This window comes from Capsella rubella, unplaced genomic scaffold (assembly GCF_000375325.1).
Source record: "Capsella rubella cultivar Monte Gargano unplaced genomic scaffold, Caprub1_0 scaffold_7, whole genome shotgun sequence".
NCBI lineage: Eukaryota > Viridiplantae > Streptophyta > Magnoliopsida > Brassicales > Brassicaceae > Capsella > Capsella rubella.
This window is the reverse complement of record NW_006238917.1, coordinates 14,711,493-14,734,916: the sequence shown is the minus strand read 5'-3', so window position 1 is coordinate 14,734,916 and position 23,424 is coordinate 14,711,493. Positions and strand designations below refer to the sequence as shown.

Sequence of the window (23,424 nt, the reverse complement as noted above, 5' to 3'; positions counted from 1 at the left end):
AAACAAGTTAAGTCCGGATTAATCAAAATCAAACCGTTAGATAAATTTCGGTTATTTCCGGTTTATATTTAGTTCCGGTATAATAAAATCAAACCAGTTTGCAATTGTAGAGAGAACACTGTACAGAAACAAGTTAAGTCCGGATTAATCAAAATCAAACCGAATGGTTTTAAATGAATTTCGGTTATTTCCGGTTTATATTTAGTTCCGGTATAATAGAATCAAACCTCCTCCTTTCTCTTTCTTCAACCCTCTAAAACCCAGAAGATTCTGAGTCTGAGACGAGAAGCCAACATTTTCTCGGGAAAATGGAAGAAGAAGAGTCTTTGAATCTTAGGTCTAAAGCGAAAGACCTTCTCACGAATCCAAGCCATGAAGGAGCAGAGCTTCTCGTCGAACAAATCTCAATGCCTAAAGAAACAAACGAATGTAAAACGGCGCTTACTCTCTTCTATTTCTGCGTTGCTAATTTCCCAAATTGCGTAGCCCTAAAGCTTCTCCATGTGTATCGACGTTCTTCGAACGGCGTCAATAGATTCCGATCGATCTATCTCCTCTCTGAAACCCTCGCCGAATTCAAAAACCGCGACTTCAAATTCTCCAGCGTCGCTCTCCGTGAAATCAAACCACTTGTGATTGAATGCTTAACGATGCAAGAAACCAAAGAATCTGACATGAAGTTTCTTAGAAGAATCGTTTCTCTTGTAACTTACAATGTTTTGATTTGCGATAATGGTGGATGGCACGAGCTCAGTGATTGTATCCTCTGGCTAGCGAGTACAGAACCAGCCAAGGCTTTTCACGTCTTCGTCGATTTGCCATCGGTCTACGGTACATTCATCGACAAGTTTATGAACATAATTGTTGATGAAGCTAAGAAGGTTTTGCTTAATCCTGTAAAGAGTGAAGTTGAAAATTGGAGCTTGGCTTTAGAAACTGTTGTGAAAATGGGGATTCAGCTTTGGGATATGAGATATGTGGAAGTTTTAGATAATCTTCTTTCTATTATTGGGAAGTCTGTAAAAGAGCTAGTGGAGAAGGGGATGGAACAGTTTTTGGTACGAGGGCTTGAACATCTTGAGAGGTTCTTGACACGAGACAAGAGTCTGTATAGTTACAATAAGGGACAATGTCATGTCGTGATGGCTTTCATGATGGAGATCAAAGATTTTGGAGCACAGACCAAGGAGATTATAAGCAAGATCAATCGGTTGGTTCAAACACAGGGTAAACCTGCCAGAAAACATAGCTCATCGATCGTACAACTTCAGGACAGCCTAGATCATAGAGAAGAATTTGATCGTGGCTGGCTTGATCATTTGAAGACTGTATCATCACTTGAAGTTTTGAAAATCTTTGCGTCAACTGATATTGAAGATAGGACCAGAGAATTTGCTATCAGACAACTCAATGTCATACTCTCTGATCACACTTCAATGAGAGTGGATATAGACTTTTCAGTGATGAAAGAACTCCAGCCATTGCTTATCTCTTGCCTTCGGCAAGAAGGAATCACAGACAGCATGTTCAAAGTCCTAGGTGAGGTTGTGAGTCATGTTGCATATGAGCTGTTCAAACACCAAGATGTCACGTGGTATGCTTTACGCAATTATATTGCATCGAGTAAAACAGAGTTCCAGAGAGCGGTTTATGTCTTACAGTGCTTAACAATGCCGCTTGAAGATGAGGAGTTTGTGATTCCTGTGATTGAATTTCTTCTCCCAGAGATAAGCAGAAGGTTAGACCCACCAACAGAGTTGTTGGTAGATAACAGTTGCTGGGTTTTGGCGTTTACGGGTGCCTTCTTTGCAGCAATTCACTTGATAAAGGTCTCAGGTCACGCTAAATCCGTTAAGGAGATTGCTCATAAGATGATAGATTCAGTGAGAAAGCTTGTGGAAAGAGAAATGGAAGTTGGGGTTGTGAGGAGAGCTTTCAGAGATGTGGAAAGCATTGTGAAGAAACAAATGCGATGGTATGGTAAGAGCGAGTACAAATTGATTAAGGGTCTGCTTTGGAGACTGTATACAATCAAAGGCATGAAATGGGAAACTAAGATTGTGTTGTGGAGAATCAATGTGATTGTTGAGAGAAGAGTGGATGAGATGGTTAAAGAGCTGCCAGATAATGAGTTTGATTGGCTGAATCTACCTGAGGCTTAGGGATGTAAAAAATTTGAAATTCTGCAGAAACTAGTTTTTGATGTATAGCTTTCATTGTGGAAGAAGATTGTATAGAAACAAGTAAAGCATACATGTTATCTTGAGTTTTGGCAATATACTCAGTTTTCAAAACACTTCTCAAGACTGTTCTGACTTCTGCAGTTACTATGCTTCTAGTTTCTAATATGTGTACACTTCTCAAGACTGTTCTGCAGGTACTATACTTCTAGTTTCTAATATGTGTACACTTCTCAAGACTGTTCTGCAGGTACTATGCTTCTAGTTTCTAATATGTGTACACAAGGTTTCTCTTCTCAATACTGTTCCTAAGGTATGCAAAGACGGTACCTAAAACATCTTGTTCCAGAAAGGACTACACTTTGCCTATTCTTACATATTTGCTTATCTTGTTAATTTTTCTCAATTCTGTATTGTGTCTGAATCTATAATTGATGTTGACATATTCTAGGATAAGACGACCCACCGTCAATTGGGGAGACGGCTCCTTCCTGGCCACAATTTTCAGCCAGATTATGGCTATAAAGAGGTAACTTCTATGGATTACTACTACTGGTTTTTGTTATGTATGTGATTTTAGAAATGAACAAGATCCATCCACTAGCAGCAAACATATGGCAAAAAGACAGAGTCAACGGATCCATTTTAATATCTTAGATTCTTAGTCACTAATTTTTTAAAAACTTACAAAAACACCTTTTGTCAAGTCAAATCTGTTTTGTGTGTTCGTATTGGAGATTCTCTTGCTTTGCTTGGTTAATGTTCTACTTTCAGTTCCACAAAATATTTATATGAATTCGTCAAAATAGTTATACGTCACTACAGATTATTTTTCTGAATAAGTCAAAATTGTTCCGAGGGTTTTCCTGAATTATTGTTTCTGAACAAGTCAAAATAGTTCATTTCTATGCCTTATTAGTAAAACTCTGTCTTTAAAGAGAAGAGAAAAAAATGTAGCCTGTGTATAACGATGTGTTTTGACCATTACTCTAAGAACTAAACTGATGTTAACAGTTAAAGGTTGATATGGTTGAGGTTTTGTCCATTGTGTTTGCCTCTGTTTTATAAGGTTTGAATTTTTCATAAAAAGAGAAAAAGTAAGAAGTAACTTGCATGAACACAGAAGAAGTCAGCTATTCTGATTTTATTCCTCCAATCCAATGGGGGAGAAGAGACTTGAACAAACCGTTAATTGCCTTCTAACCGCGTCTAACACTCATCTATTACATTTAAATATGGCAACAAAATTACCAACTTGGGGGTAGTGATAGTTCCATTTTGAGTTGTTAAAAGTCATTTGTTGCTTAAACTTCCATATGTAGTGCTCTTTCTTCGATTCATATTCTTTCTCCAAGTTTAAGACTTTTTCTCAGGATCTTAAGAGGTCCTGTTATTGGAACAAATCAGAAAAGAAGATGAAAGAGAGGATGGGTGTAGTTGGGGTCATTCTGGTGTTGTCTTCTTGTTGTTTTTCTTTGCTGTATGCTCAACAGATCACTCATCCAACCGATAGTATGGTCCTTTATATATCTCTGAGCAGTGTTTATGTGTGAACATTGATGTGTGATGCTAATGAAGGTTTTATTTTGCAGAGTTTGTTATGCAGGCTGTTCGCGGGAAACTGAAGGACCCTTTGTATCATCTCCAAGACTGGAAAGAGAAGACGGATCCATGCGCCTCTAACTGGACCGGTGTCTTATGCTTCAATGATACTTCAGATGGTTATTATCATGTTAAAGAGCTGTACGTTCAGACTTTTAGACTTTCTTGTTTCTTTTATTGGTTAAAACTCCTAAAACCAAACTTGGAAGATGTGATATGGTTCGATCAAATGATGCAGGCGGTTGCTAAACATGAACCTTACTGGACAACTGGCACCTGAACTTGGCTTGTTACCAAATCTGACCATACTGTATGTCCTATGTTTTTGTCTGAGCTCCGGTTTTGGCAATCAAACTATATATCAAATTCTCTCCTTTTATATAAAGTTTCTGATCGCAGGAACTTCATGTGGAACGATCTCACTGGTCAGGTTCCACCAGAGCTAGGAAACTTGACTCATCTCATTTTCTTGTAAGTAGTCTTTGATCATTGTTTCTTCAACATTCCCCCTTCATGAACGCATTAGTTGAACAGATTTTATGTTCTTCTGTTTTTGCAGGCTACTAAGTGGAAATCAACTGACAGGATCTTTGCCTCGAGAACTCGGCTCTCTTTCCAATCTCTTGATCCTTCAGATAGACTACAATGAAATTAGCGGAGAACTTCCAACGTCCTTGGCAAATCTGAAAAAACTGAAGCATTTGTGAGATCTCCCTCTGTCCTACTTCTTTTCTCTCTTCTTTCTTCAAACCCTTCTGACGTCACTTGTCATTTCTTTGCCAGTCACATGAACAACAACTCAATCACGGGTCAGATTCCGCCTGAGTACTCTTCATTAACCAATGTTCTCCACTTGTAAGTTTCTTCGTTACATTTAAATTTGTTTTATCTTATACAAATCTGAACAGGTCTTTGTTGTGTGGCTCAACTTATACAGCTTGATGGACAATAACAAGCTAACTGGAAATCTTCCGCCTGAGCTCTCTCAGATGCCAAGCTTGAGAATTCTGTAAGCACCTTCTTTGCGTCTTTAACTTCTTATTGAAGACAATAACTTTTTTCCACATTCAACTTAGTTTGCTTCTTCATTTACAGACAACTGGATGGTAGCAACTTCGATGGCACTGAGATCCCATCATCTTACGGATCGATACCACATCTCGTCAAACTGTAAGAAACAGAACATAGCAGAATATTTTGTTTTCCTTTCGACGTACTGATTTTTTTGGTCACACATAACACACAGGAGTCTCAGAAACTGCAAATTAAAAGGACCAATTCCTGATTTGAGCCAATCACCGTTTCTCTATTACTTGTGAGTCACTTTAACAAGAAGAAACCATTAGCAATCTATACTAAAATAGTCTCTGTAACTTTTTTTTTTAATGTTGATGATGCTTTAGAGATATATCCTCCAACAAACTCACAGGAGAAATTCCCAAGAACAAGTTCTCTGCAAACATTACAACTATGTAAGTGGCCAAGCCAAGAAATGGAATGTTGTGTTGTTGACAAACTTGAACTGAACTTGTTTATTGTATGCAGTAACCTGTACAACAATATGCTCAACGGATCCATCCCTTCAAACTTTTCAGGCCTTCCACGGCTACAAAGACTGTAATTAGAACCTTCAAACTCTTCTCATTTCTTAGTGAATCAAAAGTGAAATGTTATTTTAAGGAAGAAACCAAAGAAAAGAAAGACAAGAGTTTTTGTCTTTATATTTTCAGGCAAGTGCAGAACAACAACTTGAGCGGGGAGGTTCCTGTGATATGGGAGAATAGGAGCTTCAATACAACGGAGAAACTTACCCTGTAAGACACGTTATATATACAAAACAGAGGAGGTCAATGTTTTTCAAACAAGACTAGTAGTTTTTGATTGATTTTGATTGGAACAATTTGCAGGGACTTGAGAAACAACATGTTTTCAAATGTGTCAAGCACACTTCTAAACCCTCCTTCCAATGTCACAGTCAAGTAAGATTATGTTTTAATAAAAGAACAACTAAACAAATGATTGAAAATGTTGATAGAGAAATGAGATCACTCTGTTTTGATGAGCAGGCTTTACGGAAACCCAGTTTGTACAAATGTTAATGGAGGAAATCTAGCTAATCTCTGCGGACTCTCAATGGTAGAAGTGGAATCCCCTGGAACTTCTTCGGAGAACACAACTACGGGAGACTGCAAACGCCAGTCGTGCCCCTTAAGCGAAAACTACGATTATGTGATTGGTGCTCCAGTTGCGTGTTTCTGCGCTGCACCACTTGGCATTGGACTTAGGCTTAGGAGTCCAAGTTTCTCTGACTTCCGACCTTACAAAGTCTCCTACATGCTCGATGTGGCCTCCGCCAAAAATCTCGGGATAAATCCATATCAGATATCTATTGACTCATTCTCATGGCAATTGGGTCCAAGGCTAGCCATGAACATGAAGATATTTCCTGAATACAGTGCATTAAACAGTAAATTTAACAACACAGAGGTTCAACGTATTGTGGACTTCTTTGCAACTTTCACTCTTGATACTGATGATTCTCTTGGCCCCTATGAGATTATCAAGATCGACACTGGTGCTTACAAAGATGGTAATATACATATCTTCTACTCTTCATTGTTAAATAAAATGAGTTTGTATTTATGTTACTCGTTTATGCAGTTACTATCAAATTCCCGGAAAAATCGGGAAGGAGCAAAGGCGGCAAAGTTGGTATCGTTTTAGGAGCCATTGCTTTCTTCCTTGTATTGTCCTCTCTAGCATTGATCTTCTTTATCAGAAGAAGAAAACAAAAGAGAAAAACTAAGGAAGCTGACATGGAACAAGAACAGCCCAGTAAGTGAAAACTAAGTCAATCTCTCTGTTTTTATTTTTTTGTTCTTTAAAGAATGTCTAATGCTGCTTATCTCCATTTTGCTCTCCTGGACCTAGTTTCAAAATCTCCTATGAATATGGAGAGCGTGAAGGGTTACAATTTCGCAGAACTTGATTCAGCAACAAGCAGTTTCAGTGATCTTTCTCAGATTGGCCGAGGAGGCTATGGGAAGGTCTACAAAGGCCATTTACCAGGTGGCCTTGTTGTAGCAGTCAAACGTGCGGAGCAAGGTTCTCTGCAAGGACAAAAAGAGTTCTTCACAGAGATCGAGTTGCTCTCTCGGCTACATCACCGAAACCTAGTTTCTTTGCTTGGCTACTGCGATCAGAAAGGAGAACAAGTGAGTCTCTTCTTAACATTACAAGTTTCAAGATTGTGTAATTTCAAGTGAGTTAATTTGTTATGTCTAATGTCAGATGTTGGTATATGAATACATGCCCAATGGTTCTCTTCAAGACGCACTCTCTGGTAAGGTCCTTCTTGTCTTTGTATAATTAGTAGTGTAGTGGGATGATTGTGATAGATGAATGTATCAAACTGCAGCAAGGTTCAGACAGCCGCTGAATTTTGGGCTGAGACTGGGAATAGCGCTCGGGTCTGCGAGGGGGATTTTGTATCTGCACACAGAAGCTGACCCACCAATCATTCACCGAGACATCAAACCAAGTAACATTCTTCTAGACATCAAGCTGAACCCTAAAGTTGCAGACTTTGGAATCTCAAAGCTCATAGCACTAGATGGTGGAGGAGTGCAAAGGGATCACGTAACTACCATTGTCAAAGGCACCCCTGTATGTTACTGTTCCAAAATCCTCTGTTTTTAATCTCTTAGGGAAGGAGACTAATTCTTGAACCTATTATGTATACAGGGATATGTGGATCCAGAATACTACTTGAGCCACAGGCTAACAGAGAAGAGTGACGTATACAGCCTCGGCATTGTATTTCTGGAAATCCTAACAGGAATGCGTCCCATATCACACGGAAGAAACATCGTCCGGGAGGTGAATGAAGCGTGCGAAGCTGGGATGATGATGTCGGTGATAGACGGGAGCATGGGGCAGTACTCGGAGGAATGTGTGAAGAGATTCATGGAACTGGCCATCAAATGTTGTCAGGACAATCCAGATGCTCGTCCGACGATGCTCGAAATCGTGAGGGAGCTGGAGAACCTCTACGGGATGCTTCCTAAAGAAGATAAGCCATACTCAAGCCCTTCAGTCCAATCATATGCTTCAGGAACTTCAGGCTTCGCTGCTTTTTCCCCAAGAGGCAGTTACAATAACTTTTCTGACTTCACAGGTAACCAGCTCGTCAGTGGCGTCATTCCCTCCATTGCACCGCGCTGATCATATATATAGTTCAAAGACAATCTCAGTGAAGTTTTTTCTTTTACTTTAAGTTTACATCCCAGTCTCATTGAGAAAAATGGTGTATACTGGTAAAGTTATCATCTCATCTTTCATAACTTTTAGTAACCGAACCGTAAAAGAAGTTTATGCCTTTTCCTTATGAGCGCCATTGAGGCATCTCTGTTTATAATAATAATGTTTTGTAAGGAAAACACCCGATCCTTAAATGAACTAAGTTGCATTGGCTTTTCTATAAACCAAGAACTTTGAACCATGCGTATAACCTCACAAAGTAAAGTTAAATTTAAATGTACTACATGAATTAGTCGAATCGCTAATATGGGACTGTTCTGTTGTTGCTAGTAGCATTGTACCCAAAATTAAGACTGTTGATATAACAGCTAATATGGGATGTTGTTGCTAGTACCAACAAGTCTTCTATGGACTCTCATCAGCAAATCACATTTAACACCACTAAGAGTGGTCGTGAAATCCATAGAAACTATTTTTGAGATCATGAAACTCGTTTCTTTGTTTGGAAGATTGATAAGGACGTACTATTAGAAAATATATTGCAAGTCCTAAACTGATGACAAATATGCTCAATGCACCTACCATATGCCTTGTACAACAAAGAAAAGAAATAGCAAAGTTTTATGCAATATAAGAAAATATACAAATTATAGATTTTCTAGAATAAATAATATAAATACATGTATCCTCACGAGTTCATGTTTTTAATAATTCAGATCAAAGCTTTTGAACAATCTTACCCTAGAATTAATCGTTCTTCTCTTCTTTCTAGGGTTTCAAGTTAACGTTCTTCGTAACCTAGCTATGGATAGAGCGTGGGGTTCAAAGCCTGGCGGAGGTGCAGCCTCTCGCCAGAACGAAGCCATAGATCGTCGTGAGCGTCTCCGCCGTCTTGCTCTTGAAACCATAAACCTTGCTAATGATCCTTATCTCTTTAAAAACCACCTTGGAACCTATGAATGTACAGTATGTGCAACGTTGCATAACAACGAAGGAAATTACTTGGCACACACTCAAGGTAAGAGACATCAGATCAACTTGGCTATGAGAGCTGCCAAAGAGGCTAAGGATGCTCCAGCTAAGCCGCAGCCGCTACCACATAAGCGCAAAGTAGTCTCTGTTCGCAGAACTGTTAAAATAGGTAAACCAGGGTATAAGGTTACAAAGCAGTACGATCCTGAGCTGAAGCAAAGATGTATACTGTTCCAGATTCAATACCCTGAGATAGAAGACAACTTAAAGCCAAGACATCGTTTCATGTCATCTTATGAACAAAAAGTTCAACCTTATGACAAGAGGTATCAATACCTTTTGTTTGCAGCTGAGCCATATGAAACCATATATTTCAAGGTTCCTAGCACTGAGATTGATAAATCATCTCCAAAGTTTTTCTCTCATTGGGATCAAGATTCCAAGATGTTTACTTTTCAGGTGTGTTTTAAGATCAACAACAAGGCTCAGTTCACTGTAGGAGCAAACGGACTTCCACCACAGCCGCCACCACCACCTCCAATGGCTAATGGGTTTTGGGATATCCCGCCGCCACCACCACCGGGTAACATGTGAAAGTGAAACTAGTAACGTAAGAATCAGCTATAATAAGAAGTTTAAATACACTACTCTGGTTATGGTTTATCTATTTAAAACAGTGTGCTCTTTAATTATCTGTTTTGACAATGATTCTTAATGCTGTCAATTTTTTTTTTCTTTGAACCAATTATATTTGCGTTTATTGAGTTTTCTATAAGCCAAAACACACTACTTTGATAGGTTTGGTTTTTCAGATGGTTAATACAATGTTTCTTCTTTAATTTCCGCAGGGATATTTTGTTGGAATTGGACAAATTAAGGTTAAGACCCTTACGGAGACAAGGCTGGTAAGGGTTGAGATCCTTTTGGAAACAAAGTCATCGAGTTTAGATTAGAGAAGAAAAAAACCGAAAACCGAAAGCCCGATAAATCAATACGACTGCCCGAGCAAACGAGTACAAGACCATACTAACTTCATAATTCGGTCATAAGAAGTTGATGAATCGTTATAAAAAAATCAGAAAAAGTTTGTGTGTATAATATCATGTTCTTGAACCCATTAGCTGATTAGCTTAGTCACTGAGTAGCCACAACTAATGGATATGAGGCCGGTGATGGCAGAGGTGATGAATGCACAGTTCAACTCAAGCTGTACCCAAGGAGGCCATCAGAGTGGAATACTCGGAACAATGTTGTCTTTGTGAAAAAGTTATCTTGCGGACCAAGTTATCTACAATACTTTGTTAGTGTCCTTAATATCATCGTCAAGCGTGTGACTGATGAGACCACGAGGTAATATCAGACCCAATTCAATTAATTTTGATTGAGTTTACTATTATTTTTGTGTGTGCAGATTATACAACCCCCAAGCCTTCAGGTAATTTATGTTCATCTTTCTCTTCTAACGAGACTTGGGAGAAGCTAAGAACCCATTCACCTTTGGTTTCTTAGGCTGATGTTGTATGGTTTAAAGAGCATGTGCCGCGGTTTTTTAGTTATTACTTGGTTAGCTATGTGATATATCATTGTTTTTACGGTTTTTAATTATGATATAAGTAGTCTTTCTAGAGTCTTTTTTATTATTTTTAGGTTTTTTGGAGTCTTTTCATGATTATGGGTTATTTGGCACGAACTAGAGCAATGTAGAGATTTTTGGAGCATATGAAGAAGTTGGGCTGAAGAAATTTGGTTTTGAATAAGTTTCTTCAACCCAGCTTCTCCGTATGCTCCAAAAAATTCAAAATTGCTCTTATTCGTGCCAAATAGCTTCCAATCCTAAAAAGATTCCAAAAGACCTTACAAACCGTAAAAAGACTCTAGAAATACTACTTATACCATGGTTAAAAACCGTGAAAACTATGATATATTACTATGCTTACTTGTTTGCCCACCTGAGATAGACCTTTTAAGAAGTTGGGGCATGAATATTCTTTTGTGTCTTGTGTCTTATGCTCAAGTGGAGTAGAAGCTAGAAATTCATGACAATCCCCCTTTTGAATGCTATAGTCTTCAGACATCCAAGACATTTGGGTTTACTTGGCTGCCCTCCAACCCACGAAGTAACCTTCTTGGATCCTTCTGCACAATCTGTCTCACTACTCCAAAATCACCATCCTAAGATCATGTGCATCGGTTTAATTCGTCCCCCAAAAAAAAGTTTCTTTTTTAAAATTTTAAGATTTAAAAAAAAATCACCAATCGTAGACCGCCACGTGTCAGTGGGCCCCCCGAATAATGAAGAAAGAAACGCTGGACCATCGCAATTTTGGAAACGTCCTTCATTTTTTTTTTTTTTATTATTATTATTTTTTTTAAATGGGTGGGACGGCGACAAAAAACGCCGTTGCAGATGCCCTAAAGCTCCTTTTGGAAAGAGCAAAACTCGAGAATCTTCTCTACAGTTGAATCAACCACTGCAGCTCTTCCCCTTGCCATTGATCTCACACAATGTGGAATCGACTTCTGTTTTTTTTCAGAAATGAAATTTATATATTTATATACATGAATGGAATTCATTTATTTTAATTAGACAAAATATAAATATAATTTCAGATAGAAATTCAATAAAGTCTTATGTATGGTTAAATAGATTTGAATTATATAAATAATCTCATAACTTAAACAAAAGAAAAATGTAGGCAAAAAAAAATTCTTTATTAAAAATGTAAAAATTGAAAAATATAAAATTTTAAACTTATTTTGTAAACTTTAATTTCCAAAGGTTTAGTGACTAATTATAGAATTTATTTGAAACAAAATATAATAATACTTAAAACAATTAAATATAATAAATCTTTTAATTAAAAGACTTTCTAGATTCTGTTAACCCATCCGCGTAAACCATTTTAGAATACTGGTCTTGGCCTTTCGGTTTTGCTTTTTGTTTACCACTTTTCCTCTTCTTCTTCTTTACATAATCCAAAGAACCAATCTGTTTTTCGTCATCATCATCATCAGTTACTTTACAAATAGAAACCTCCTTACTAGTATCACTTCTCTCAACCTTCCTCTTCTCAACAAAGCTAACCACTCCTCGAAGAACCACATCAGTATCATCATCTTGCATCAGCTCTTCCGCTAACTCAGCAGGAGTCACCTCCGTAGAATCGATCAGCGCCTCGATTTCCTCGCAAAGAGGATGGTTTACGCCATCTAAACCGAGGTAGTTAGAGACCAATGTCCTAAATCCTAGACCTGTACAATAAGACATATTGATATGAACATCCATTCTTCCAGGACGTAGCAAAGCAGGGTCTAGCCGTTCTTTGTGATTCGTCGTGAACACGATGATCCTCTCGTCTCCGAAACTCGACCATAGCCCGTCAATGAAATTCAGAATTCCCGATAGAGTAACCTTTCCATTCCTATTTTTAACTTCTTGATACTCATAATCATCTTCTTGACTCTCATGATCAGCTCCCCTGTCTCTCACCTCAGCATTACAGTCTATATCCTCAATAACCAAAATCGAACGATTCGTCGTCGATAACAAAACCCTCTTCAACTCACCATTGTCGTAAATAGTACTAAGCTCAAGATCAAACACGTCAAACTTAAGATAATTAGCCATTGCAGCAATCAAACTTGTTTTGCCAGTTCCTGGAGGTCCATACAACAAGTAACCTCGTTTCCAAGCTTTACCAACTCTCTTGTAAAACTCTTTTCTCTTCAAGAACCTCTCCAAATCATCAATGATCTTCTTCTTCGCATTCGGATCCATCGCCAATGTATCAAACGTCGATGGATGTTCGAGATTGATGCATCCCCAATAATTCCTATCAACCATTCCATCATCATCGTCCCTCGCGTGTACATCTCGGCTATAAAGCTTCACCGCTCTTAGACTATGCTTAATCCCTTCTGATTCGGCTACAACATGGCTTAAATAAGAGTCCATGACTTTTTCTCTAAGCTTCTTCTCGAACGTGAGCTCGTAGTAACGTTTCACTTTATCTCCTTTCTCGTTCTCCGATTGACAGTAGCTCCATCTCACCTCAGAATCCTCGAAACTATCGATGATCGCTTCGCCTTTTTCGATCGTGATTGTGAAATGCTTCTGTTTAGGGGTCTTACCGACTCGTAAACGTTCTGTATCAGGTCCAATTCTGTTCCGGAGATACATCTCCGCCGCGTCAAAGACTTGGTTCCTCTTCAGTCTGAAGTTCTCGTCAATAACCACGGTTATATTCTTCGATTTCGGGGTAAAGAACCCGTCGAGTAAGTGGGAGAAGTAAGATCGAAGCTTCACCGGTATGAAATCTTGGAGAATTGATCTAAAGAGCATCAAGAACCCGGTTAAAGATGCGTACGCTGAGAACAGCGACGACGGTGAGAAAGAGAAATCAGATGATTGATACATCTCTTAGTACCAAAAAGAATAAACCGATGACCTAGAAATTTTATTCCGGTAAAAGAGATTGAGAGTAGAGGTTTTAGAGAAGTGATGATGAAATGTTTTAAAACTGTGAGAGGTTTTATAGACTAATCACCTAGCGAATACTTTTTTTTTTGGGGACAATTCTTGGTTTCATTTTTTTAAAAGTCTTATCGAGTCAAGTCAAAATAATACAAAGAGTAAGGGAAACTTGCAGAGGAAGGAACAAAGCTTGCGTTTCAAGGAGACGACGACAAAGGTCAATAAGAAATCAACTTGTTCGTTGATTTTTCCGTTGGATGAATTATTACGAATACGTCTATCATTCTAGAATAATATTGAAAATTTTCCTCTCTAAGCAGGCCCAAAAACAAAACCCTTGATACTTTGATTGACCATAGAAGTTTTGAAGCTTTCTAAGATTCCCCACACAACACAATCTGTTCTTTTCTTCAGAAAGAAATGAAAAATGGTTAATGCAAATGGAACTAGAGTTATGTCAAGCTTTTGGGATATATCATTAGACTCAAATGGTCTTTTGCAACAAATGGACAAGGCAAAAGGAAGATTGGTTGTGTCTTGTAGTGAATTCAAATGTGAGGACTGAGTAGTAGTCTACGTTTATGGATGCAGAAGATGCCAGCTCTCAATTAGGGTTACTGCACAAAGGTAGAGCGATAAGTATGCTAAAACGTTGTATTAAGAGATAAAGTGAGCTTTGTGGGTGAGAGACAAGAAAACTCGGTTCTGCATCACTGTTTGTGGTTGAGACCGTGAGAGACAAGAAACTCTGTTTTTATGCTTTTTTTTTCTGTTCTGCATCAGTCTTCATTCCCATTCTAAAGTGTAGCTTGAAAACGTTAAAGACAAGAAAGCTTCAGCCTTGAGAGGTTGCAAAACTTTTACACAGAGAACCCTAAACTCTCCTAACCTTACAACAACTAAATCACATTTTCTTACATGTCTTGAAGCAGATTTATAGAAGGTAAACTTCCAATTCAAAGTCAAAATCACGTAAACGTTTCTTACTTGGACATGAAGAAACTAAAGTACTTTGTGATTGTGAAGCCTTTTAACAGTGTTTTAAGAACTTAAGTACCATTTCCCAAAACTCTTATCTATGTCGATCTTTACAATTTTCTTCTCCAATGTAAACTTCTATACACCAAAAACAAGATTCTGAACAATTTCATCATATACTGTTCACTATATACTATTCAACAACCACATTGGTAAGGTTCAGCCAATCAAACTCATTCTCTGGCAGCTCTTTAACCATTTCATTCACTCCTCTCTCAACAATCACATTGATTCTCCACAACACAATCTTACTTTCCCATTTCATGCCTTTGATTGTATACAGTCTCCAAAGCAAACTCTTAATCAATTTGTACTCGCTTGTACCATACCAACTCATTTGTTTCTTCACAATGATTTCCACATCTCTGAAAGCTCTCCTCACAACCCCAACTTCCATTCCTCTTTCCACAAGCTTCCTCACTGAATCTATCATCTTATGAGCAATCTCCTTAACAGCTTTAGCATAACTTGAGACCTCTATCAAGTGAATAGCTGCGAAGAAGGCACCAGTAAACGCTAAAACCCAACAACTGTTATCTACCAACAACTCTGTTGGTGGTTTTAGTCTTTTACTTATCTCTGGGAGAAGAACTTCAATCACAGGAATTACAAACTCTTCATCTTCAAGTGGCATTGTTAAGCACTGGAAGATATAAACCGCTCTCTCGAACTCTGTTTCACTCGATGCAATATAATTGCGTAAAGCGTACCATGTGACATCTTGGTGTTTAAACAACTCATACGCAACGTGATTCACCACCTGACCTAGAACTTTGAACATATCTTCCGAGGTTTCTTCTTCCTCAAGGCAATATATGAGCAAGGGTTGGAGTTCTCTCATCTCTGCAATGTCTGCATGATCAGAGAGTAATACATTGACCCTTCTGATTGCTATCTCTCTTGACCTATCTTCAAGATCACTGGACGCAAAGATCTCTAAGACTTCTAGTGCAGATAAATCTTTCAAATGACCATACCAGTCACGGACAAATTCAGCTTCATGATCTTGAGTTCCCTGAGGTTGTCTTGTAAACAACATGTTGATCTTTCTTACAATCTCCTTGGTTAGTGTTCCTACTTCTCTGACATTTCCAATCTCACTCACGAACGTGGACACAAAATGGCATTGTTCTTTAGTGTAGTTATAAAGATTCATGTCTCTTGACAAGAACCTTTGAAAATCTTCAAGCCCTCGTACCAAAAACTTCTCTTCTCCCATCTCCACTAGCTTCTTTGCTGATTGAAGAATATTTAAAAGCTGAGATCTCATTATATTCTTGATCACGTCTTGTTTCATTCCTGTATTGAAAAACTGAATCCCCAATTTAACAAGAGTTTGTAAAGCCAAGCTCCAATCATCAACTCCATTTTCCTCAGGATTAACCAAAACCTCCTTAGCTTTATCTAACATAATCTTCAGAACCTTCTTGATGAACTCCTCGTAGACTGGTGGCAATTCGAGGAAGACGTGAAAAGCCTTGACATGTTCTTTATCTGCAACTGCAAGCAATACGATACAATCACCGAGCTCATCCCATTCGTCTTTATGCAAGTCCAAAACATTGTAAGCTACACAAGACACGATTCTTCTGAAAATCTTGATGTCGGATTCTTTGGTATCTTGCCTTGTCAAGCACGTAATCAAAACCCTTTTGATTTCATAAAGAGAGTCAATAGAGAGTTTGAAGTTGCGGTTTCTCAAAGCAGTGAGAGTCTCTGAGAGTTGATAGATTGATCTGAATCTGGTAACGCCACTGGAAGAAGATTGATAGACCTGAAGAAGCTTGAGGGCCAAGCAATCTGGGAAATCAGAGACAAAGAGGTCGTACAGAGCAGACGATGTTTGATATTCTTTGGATTCTTTACGCTTAAAGAGATGATTCACAACAATCTCTAGTTCTTCATGGCTTGGGCTCACAAGAATCTCTCTCGCTTTCAACCTAAGATTTAAAGATTCTGACATTTTCGTCTCCATGAGTTAGGAAAGATTCTGACAAAGGTATCAAAGAGTTTTATAATTATAAACCGGACTAAACCAAGATATAGTTCGGTTAAACCATGGGTTTTCAAGAGTCTTAAATTTTCAACTTTAAAATCTTGTTCTTTGGTAAATTCGTTTTAGTAGTAATTTCACAACGTAGGCCTAATTAAGCTATTTAAAAATGGACTGGATAATTGGCGGGATGAGCCAGGCCCGTGCAGTAGTGCAAAGCATGGGCGACTCGCGAAAGCCCAGATAGCAAGCTATCTTAACGGGCTGTCCCCCTTAAAAAATAGAGTTAATATCGTATGGGCCGATGACCCATATATCAGATATTAAACTGATAAGAACAGATACTACACTTGATCTTAGCCAAAAGGCCGAGAAAGGTATGAATTGTCACGTCCCCTGGCCTCGTTATTTATACTACGTCTCTTGTCTTCCATTTTTACGTTGCAAGCGATGTGGGACTTTTGAACAAGCTTAGACCAAAACAAACCCTCCGAGTCTTTTAAGTGGGTTTTGAACGACGCCTAATCAATGTTAGTGTATAAACCTGAAGCCAAACAAGCCACCAAAAAAACTCTGATTCATCCATGTATTACTTTAGTTCTTCAAGAGAAGTGTTTCAAGAACTAAGTACATTTTGATCGTGACACTCTTATCTACCTCATTCTTAACAATGTTCTTCTCCAATGCAAACTATACACCAAAAAACTAAGGCTCTGCACAATTTCAGACTATACACCCCCAAAAAAACTAGTTTTCTATTCAACTTTCTCATCTGTAAGGTTCAGCCAATCCAACTCATCATCACTCTCTGGCAGCTCTTTCTCATCTTCTTTCACTTCTCTCTCGACTATCACGTTGATTCTCCACAATACAATCTTACTTTCCCATTTCATGCCTTTGATTGCATAGAGTCTCCAAAGCAGACCCTTAAGGAATTTGTATTCGCTTGTCATGTACCATTCCAACTGTTTATTCACAATGGTTTCAACATCTGTGAAAGCTCTCCTCACAAGCCCAACTTCCATTCCTCTTTCCACAAGCTCTCTTACAGAATCTATCATCTTATGTGCAATCTCCTTAACGGCGTCACCATAACCTGGGCCCTCTATCAACTGAGTTGCTGCACAGAAGGCCCCCGTAAACGCCAAGACCCAGCAACTGTTATCTACCAACAAATATCCTGGAGGATCTAGGCTTGTGATAATCTGTGGGAAAAGGTTCTCCATCACAGGATACAAAAATTTCTCATCAACAAGGTCCACTGTCAAGCATTGGAAGATATAAACCGCTCTCTGAAACTCTGTTGTACTCGATGCAATATAATCGCGCAGCTCATAGCATGTCTCCTTTTGGTTATCCATCATCTCATACGTGACATGGTTCACCACCTCACCAAGGACTTTGAACATACTGTCAGAGATTCTTTCTTCCTTTAAGCAAGACATGAGCAATGGTTGAAGTTCTCTTATCTCTGCAATGTCTATTGGCACCTTCTCTAAACTGTGAGCAGATAGTAATACATTGAGCCGTCTGATTGCAATCTCTCTGGACCTATCTTCAAGTTCAGTTGACGCAAAGATTCTCAACACTTCCAGTGAAGACAAATTCTTCAAATGATCATTCCAGCAATGGTCAAACCCTTCTCTGCAATTCTTAAGATCGTCATGTGGTTTGATGTTTGGTTCTGTAACCAGCATTTTGATCTTCCTCACAATCTCCTTAGTCAAATCTGTCTCAACTCCTTCAATCTTTCCCATTAAAACCAACACAAAATAACACTGATCCGTAGTGTAATGATACAGATTCATGTCCCTTGAGAAAGACATCTCGAAATCTTCAAGCCCTCGTACCAAAAAATGTTCCCTTTTCATCTCCACTAGCTTCTTCACTGCAGTCACAAAAGAGACAATCTGATTCCCCATTAACACATCTATCAAATCCAGTCTCATCCCTGTCTTCACAAGCTGAATCGAAATTTTCACAAGAGTATGTAAAGCCAAGCTCCAATCTTCAACTCTATAAGGATCAAGAAACACATTACTAGCTTCCTCTAAGATTTGGTGCTTAAACTTGTCGATGCAACTCTTGTAAACTGTTGGCAACTCAACGAAGACGTGAAAAGCCTTAACAGGTTCGTCTTTTGTGAGGGTTAAGATACCATCACCAAGCTCGTCCCACTGATCTTTACGCAAATCCATAACATTGTAAGCTACAAAACCCACGATTCTTCTAAGGATCTTGATGTCAGATTCTTTAGTTCTGCATCGTCAAGCACGGAATCAAAGCCCTTTTGATTTCATAAAGTGAGTCAGGAGAGAGTCTTAACTCGCGATTTCTCGAATCGGTTAGGGTTTCAGAGAGGTGATAGATCGATTGGAACCTGGTGACGCCATTGGAAGAAGATTGATAGACTTGAAGAAGCTTTAAGGCTAAGCAATCTGAGAAATCAGAGACCCAGTGATTGAACAGAGCTCGCGCTGTTTGATATTGTTTCGATTCTTTACGGAAAAAGAGATGATTCACGACGAGCGCTAGTTCTTTGTGGCTTGGACTCACGAGAATCTTTCTCGCTTTCAACCTAAAACCATATGATTTCAAAGATTCCTCCATTGATGCACTTTCTCCGGATTCGAATTTTCCCGAGAAAATCTCGTCTGAGAGAATCTTCTGGAAGATTTGTAAACTTGCGTTTTTGTTTTGGGTTACGAAACTAAAGATAAACCGGAGTTAACCGTAATAAATCGTTTCGGTTTGACTTTAATTAACTGAACCGAACATAAATCAATTCAAACTGAACCGAACTTTTTCTTTTTTTTTTTTACTCAAAAAAGAAAATGAAAAATATAAAGACAAGTAAAGTAACCCAACCAAACCGAAAATTACAATTTTTATCGGTTTGATAAGTGTTTTGTTTTATTTGTTTGAGAGAGACAAGTATAAAAGCAACATTATCAACAAGCTCTTAAATTTTAATCTTAGGATTAGTTTATTAGTAAAATTGAAAAATTAAAAGAGAAGAATTGTATTTTGGTTTTTAGTTTTGAGATGTGTTTATTGGTAGGTTTTTAATTTGGGGTTCTTAGGAAAAACATATTATTTAAAAATTAAATTAAAATAAAAATTGTATTTTACAAAACTTTATAGTTATAGCAAATTTTAAATTTTAAAACATACATAAAAGTTTTAAGGTTTTATAAAGTTTCAAAATATTATAAATATTGAAACTCTAAAAAGGTTCAAATATTATTAATATTTAAAGTTTAAACTTATAAAATGTTTAAACTCTATAAGAAGTTATATTATAAATATTTTAATTACATATAGAGTTTAAGATATTATAATCTTACAAGTTTAAGTGTTATTAATAGGGAATTTTGTTTGCTCTGCCACTTTTGAAACTCAAATTTGTTTAAATGCCATTAACCAAAACCTCTTTCAAAACATGCCATAAGAAAAAAGTTTGGACGATTTTACCCTTTTGCATTGTTGAGTGAGCAATCAATGAAAGCATTAAATGGAAACAAGGTAGCCTAATACCCAAATGATATTCGATTGATTGAAAAATTTATAAAATAAAGCTAAAAGTAAAAACCAGATATAAGATGTGTTAATAGAGAACAAGTAACCTAGAGATTTTATATGAGTTGTCCATCAAATAAATAAGCTTAGATGTGTACGGATGTCCACTTGCCTATCGATGTGTGCACTATAGTTGATAGACAATCTATAAAATGATGTCAAAAATGGCGGACGAGTAAGTAATGTATGATGGACAAAATATAAAAGTAGGTATGGTCTATCAAAAACTTATTTTGGCAGATTCTGAGGGATAACTCCGTTGCATGTCCTCTCACGTGTGGTTAGTAGGCTTTTTACTCATACAAGGTTTGCCTAGGTTTTCTTAAACCGGTGAAGGACAAACACAAAGAAATGAGTTAGAAGAAGATATGGACAACTGTGTTGATGGCCATGTTTGGTGCAGTATATCTTGTCCATCATTAATTACGGCAGACAATATAAATATATGTATCGTCCATCATTATTGGTTGTTCTTTTTCACTACCCATTATTATTACCACACTAACATATGTATTATAGACAAGTTAGTTCATAAAGAATGAAACAACAAGTTAGAAAACAAAATATGGACATATTACAGACATCGGATTTGGTCTACCAGATCTAGTCCACGAGATTTGGTCCACCAAATCTAGACCACGAGATCTGGTCCATCTATAGACAAATGTGTGGTTAAGAGTGTAAATATACATGGATCTTAGATGATATCTTCCATTGACGTATCACTTGTGACATCGTTTGGTCATTCGCTTATGGCTTTAAAAGATCTGCGTGATGGACACGATTACTTAGTAAAATTAGACAAGTTCGGTCCACCGAAACTGGTTCACAGGATATTGTCTACCAGATCTGGTCCATCGGAATTGGTTTATCGGAAATAGAACACATAATCTCTAGAGAGAATCTGCAAAGCTGATTGAGATCCTTTTATAGGAGAAAACAAGGGTGAAAAAGATCTAACGAACTGGTTCACTGGACATGGTCCACCGGATCTGATATACTAGATCTGGTCCATCGAATTGATCCATTAGAGATGCAGCAGACAACTTCTAGACAACATCTTTAGAACTGATTGATATTTTTTTGTTAGAGTTAAAGCTGATGGAATTAGAAATCTCTTGGTTTGTTACCGGAGAAAAAAAAAAGTGAAAGAACAAAAAAAAAGAGAGAGAAAGAGACATACGAGAAAAGAGAAAAAGAGTATGAAAGGTCACTTTCAATTTGCAGAGTTAATTAGCAAGAGGGTATAATAGTCTTTTATATAATGTGTTGTGGCAGGCGGGAGAAAGTAAAAAAACAAATGGCACTGAGTAGAAACTTTGTTACTGTACATGGCATAATTCACAAATTTCTCTTATTAATATTTTAACTCTATATAAACTTTAAAATAAAGTATTATTGACATTTTCATAAGTTTAAATATGAGTTTATTATTTTTTTGTTTATAAGTTGTTGTAGGAGAGACATATAGAAGCAATTATTACAAAATCTAGTTTTTTTATTATAATTTATAAGAAATATTTTTGAGAATGTGTTGATAAACACAATTTTGTGAAGAAATCACAAGAAGTTCTAATTGAAAAGCTTAGTTTGTTTCTTGTCGAATCCAATCTATAGAAATTCTTTTGGACGCAAGTACAAGTATTCCAAACAAACCATACCAAAAAGAAAACGGAGCTACCAAAAATAAAGGGAGTGATTTAAAGAGAGAGAGAAGAGAGAAAGCACAAATTTTTTTTCCTTTTGTTTTTTCCTTTGACCAATTAGAATAAGACACGTGCCGTCTCTTAACACAAATCTTCTCTCTTATCCAAAAGGCGTTTTTAACGATAATGCATCATTTTCCATTTAATTTTAATTAGAAAAGTCATAAGATTTACTTTAATAGTTGCTAAGGAACGACCGATAATGATGGTCTAAAAGCTGAGTTCTTAAGATTGCCTCTAAATGCTTACTTAGAATTCAAAAATACGATTTTCTTAACTATCGACCGCCGTAAATCATGTTAAACCATATATGACCAAAATCGGCTTTTCCCCGCTACAACAAGCCCTGCACGTCATTGGGACACGACGTCGAAATAAAGTCGTCGAGTGGGTTGTTATGATAATGTAACTGCATCAAACCTATATGTCGGCTAGAGTAACTGTACACACCAACTAATGAGGTCAAATTGCTCATGATTATATCTTCTGATAAGGAGTGTTTTGTATTTCAGCTGTTTCGGGGAAATAAACCTCTGAGTCAAGACATGACAGTGTTCTTTAGAACTATTTGCACGTGCTACGGTTGGCAGTCGGACGCATATGATAATCTCCTCGTTAGAAGACATTCATTTCTCTCTCTTAGAGGGTTGACGCACATTCAGACACTTGTCTTCTTTTCCATACTCTTTTGCAAAAATACTCTCTCTTGTTGTCTATTTTCAAAAATACATTCATCTATATTCAACATGACTAAATTACTTTTTTTTAATGAGAACACATGAGGAGAAAATGTATATTCCCGCCAAAACTTTTATGCCAAGCCAATTTCTTAGAAATACCGTTTAATTTCTCTTTCTTGGAAGGTTGACGGACATTCAGACACTTGTCTTCTTTTCCATACTCTTTTGCAAAAATATTCTCTCTTGTTGTATATTTTCAAATATACCTTCATCTATATTCAACATGACTAAGTTACTTTTTTTTTTTTAATGAGAACACATGAGGAGAAAATATATATTCCCGCCAAAATTTTCATGCCAAAAACGTTTTCGCCAAAAACATTTGTATCCAAAAACATTTTCTGAACAAAATTTTCCCGCTAATTTCTTATAAATACCGTTTCAAAAATCTTGTAAATATTTTTAAAAATCCCTTGTCAATCCTTTAAAAATAATTTTAAAACTCTTGTAAATTATTTTATAACTCTTTAACAACTATTTATACATATTTTAAACATCATTTATACATCTTTTCAACATTGTAATTTTTTTCATTTCGAGATTACTGCTGCAATATTAATTTGGGTGGGAAAAGTTTAATTTCTCTAACAAAAAATTTCCTGCCAATTTCTTAGAAATACCGTTTAATTTCTCTCTCTTTTAAGGTTGACGGACATTCAGACACTTGTCTTCTTTAATGGGTGGGAAATGTTTGTCAGATTTTTGTTTCGGCGGTAAAATTTTTGTCCAAAATTTTTTGGCGAGAAATATTTTTGGTGGCAATTTTCCATATTGTTGAATTATAATAATTTTCATATAGCGGTAAAATAGTCATTAAAAATTAAAAGAGTGCAAAAAATTAAAATGGAAAAAGGATGTACAAAAAACTCTCTCTCTCTCT

The 23,424-nt window shown here is 37.2% G+C and overlaps 5 protein-coding genes, 1 non-coding gene and 1 pseudogene across 6 annotated transcripts; 3 read left to right on the top strand and 4 right to left on the bottom strand.

Annotated features, from left to right (window-relative positions):
• The first annotated feature begins 288 nt into the window (after positions 1 to 288).
• Positions 289 to 2,262, top strand: LOC17879169. The gene has a single exon (XM_006286169.2). The coding sequence runs from the start codon at positions 309 to 311 to the stop codon at positions 2,160 to 2,162; it is 1,854 nt and encodes a 617-aa protein (XP_006286231.1). The 5' UTR covers positions 289 to 308; the 3' UTR covers positions 2,163 to 2,262.
• Positions 2,263 to 2,640: 378 nt separating this feature from the next.
• On the top strand, positions 2,641 to 8,169 carry LOC17880128 (probable LRR receptor-like serine/threonine-protein kinase At5g37450). The gene is made up of 20 exons (XM_023779213.1): positions 2,641 to 2,709; positions 3,554 to 3,692; positions 3,773 to 3,923; positions 4,021 to 4,092; positions 4,182 to 4,253; positions 4,342 to 4,485; positions 4,566 to 4,637; positions 4,720 to 4,791; positions 4,878 to 4,952; positions 5,029 to 5,097; positions 5,186 to 5,254; positions 5,328 to 5,399; positions 5,513 to 5,596; positions 5,690 to 5,761; positions 5,849 to 6,372; positions 6,444 to 6,617; positions 6,714 to 6,997; positions 7,074 to 7,125; positions 7,201 to 7,448; positions 7,527 to 8,169. The coding sequence occupies exons 2-20, from the start codon at positions 3,596 to 3,598 to the stop codon at positions 8,004 to 8,006; spliced, it is 2,883 nt and encodes a 960-aa protein (XP_023634981.1). The 5' UTR covers positions 2,641 to 2,709; positions 3,554 to 3,595; the 3' UTR covers positions 8,007 to 8,169.
• A 677-nt stretch (positions 8,170 to 8,846) lies between these two features.
• On the top strand, positions 8,847 to 9,608 carry LOC17880616 (annotated as a pseudogene).
• Positions 9,609 to 11,868: 2,260 nt separating this feature from the next.
• Positions 11,869 to 13,431, bottom strand: LOC17878223 (AAA-ATPase At2g18193). Its single transcript, XM_006282464.2, has one exon. The coding sequence runs from the start codon at positions 13,429 to 13,431 to the stop codon at positions 11,869 to 11,871; it is 1,563 nt and encodes a 520-aa protein (XP_006282526.2).
• Positions 13,432 to 14,659: 1,228 nt separating this feature from the next.
• Positions 14,660 to 16,489, bottom strand: LOC17878520. The gene has a single exon (XM_006285623.1). The coding sequence runs from the start codon at positions 16,487 to 16,489 to the stop codon at positions 14,660 to 14,662; it is 1,830 nt and encodes a 609-aa protein (XP_006285685.1).
• A 215-nt stretch (positions 16,490 to 16,704) lies between these two features.
• Positions 16,705 to 16,900, bottom strand: LOC111829823. The gene has a single exon (XR_002833179.1). It is a non-coding gene; the product is annotated as a U2 spliceosomal RNA (small nuclear RNA).
• A 176-nt stretch (positions 16,901 to 17,076) lies between these two features.
• LOC17877758 lies at positions 17,077 to 19,162 on the bottom strand. Its single transcript, XM_006283589.2, is given in 2 exon segments — positions 17,077 to 18,775; positions 18,777 to 19,162. Coding segments are annotated over 2 exon segments (1,854 nt in total). The 5' UTR covers positions 19,130 to 19,162; the 3' UTR covers positions 17,077 to 17,274.
• Between the last annotated feature and the right edge of the window lie 4,262 nt (positions 19,163 to 23,424).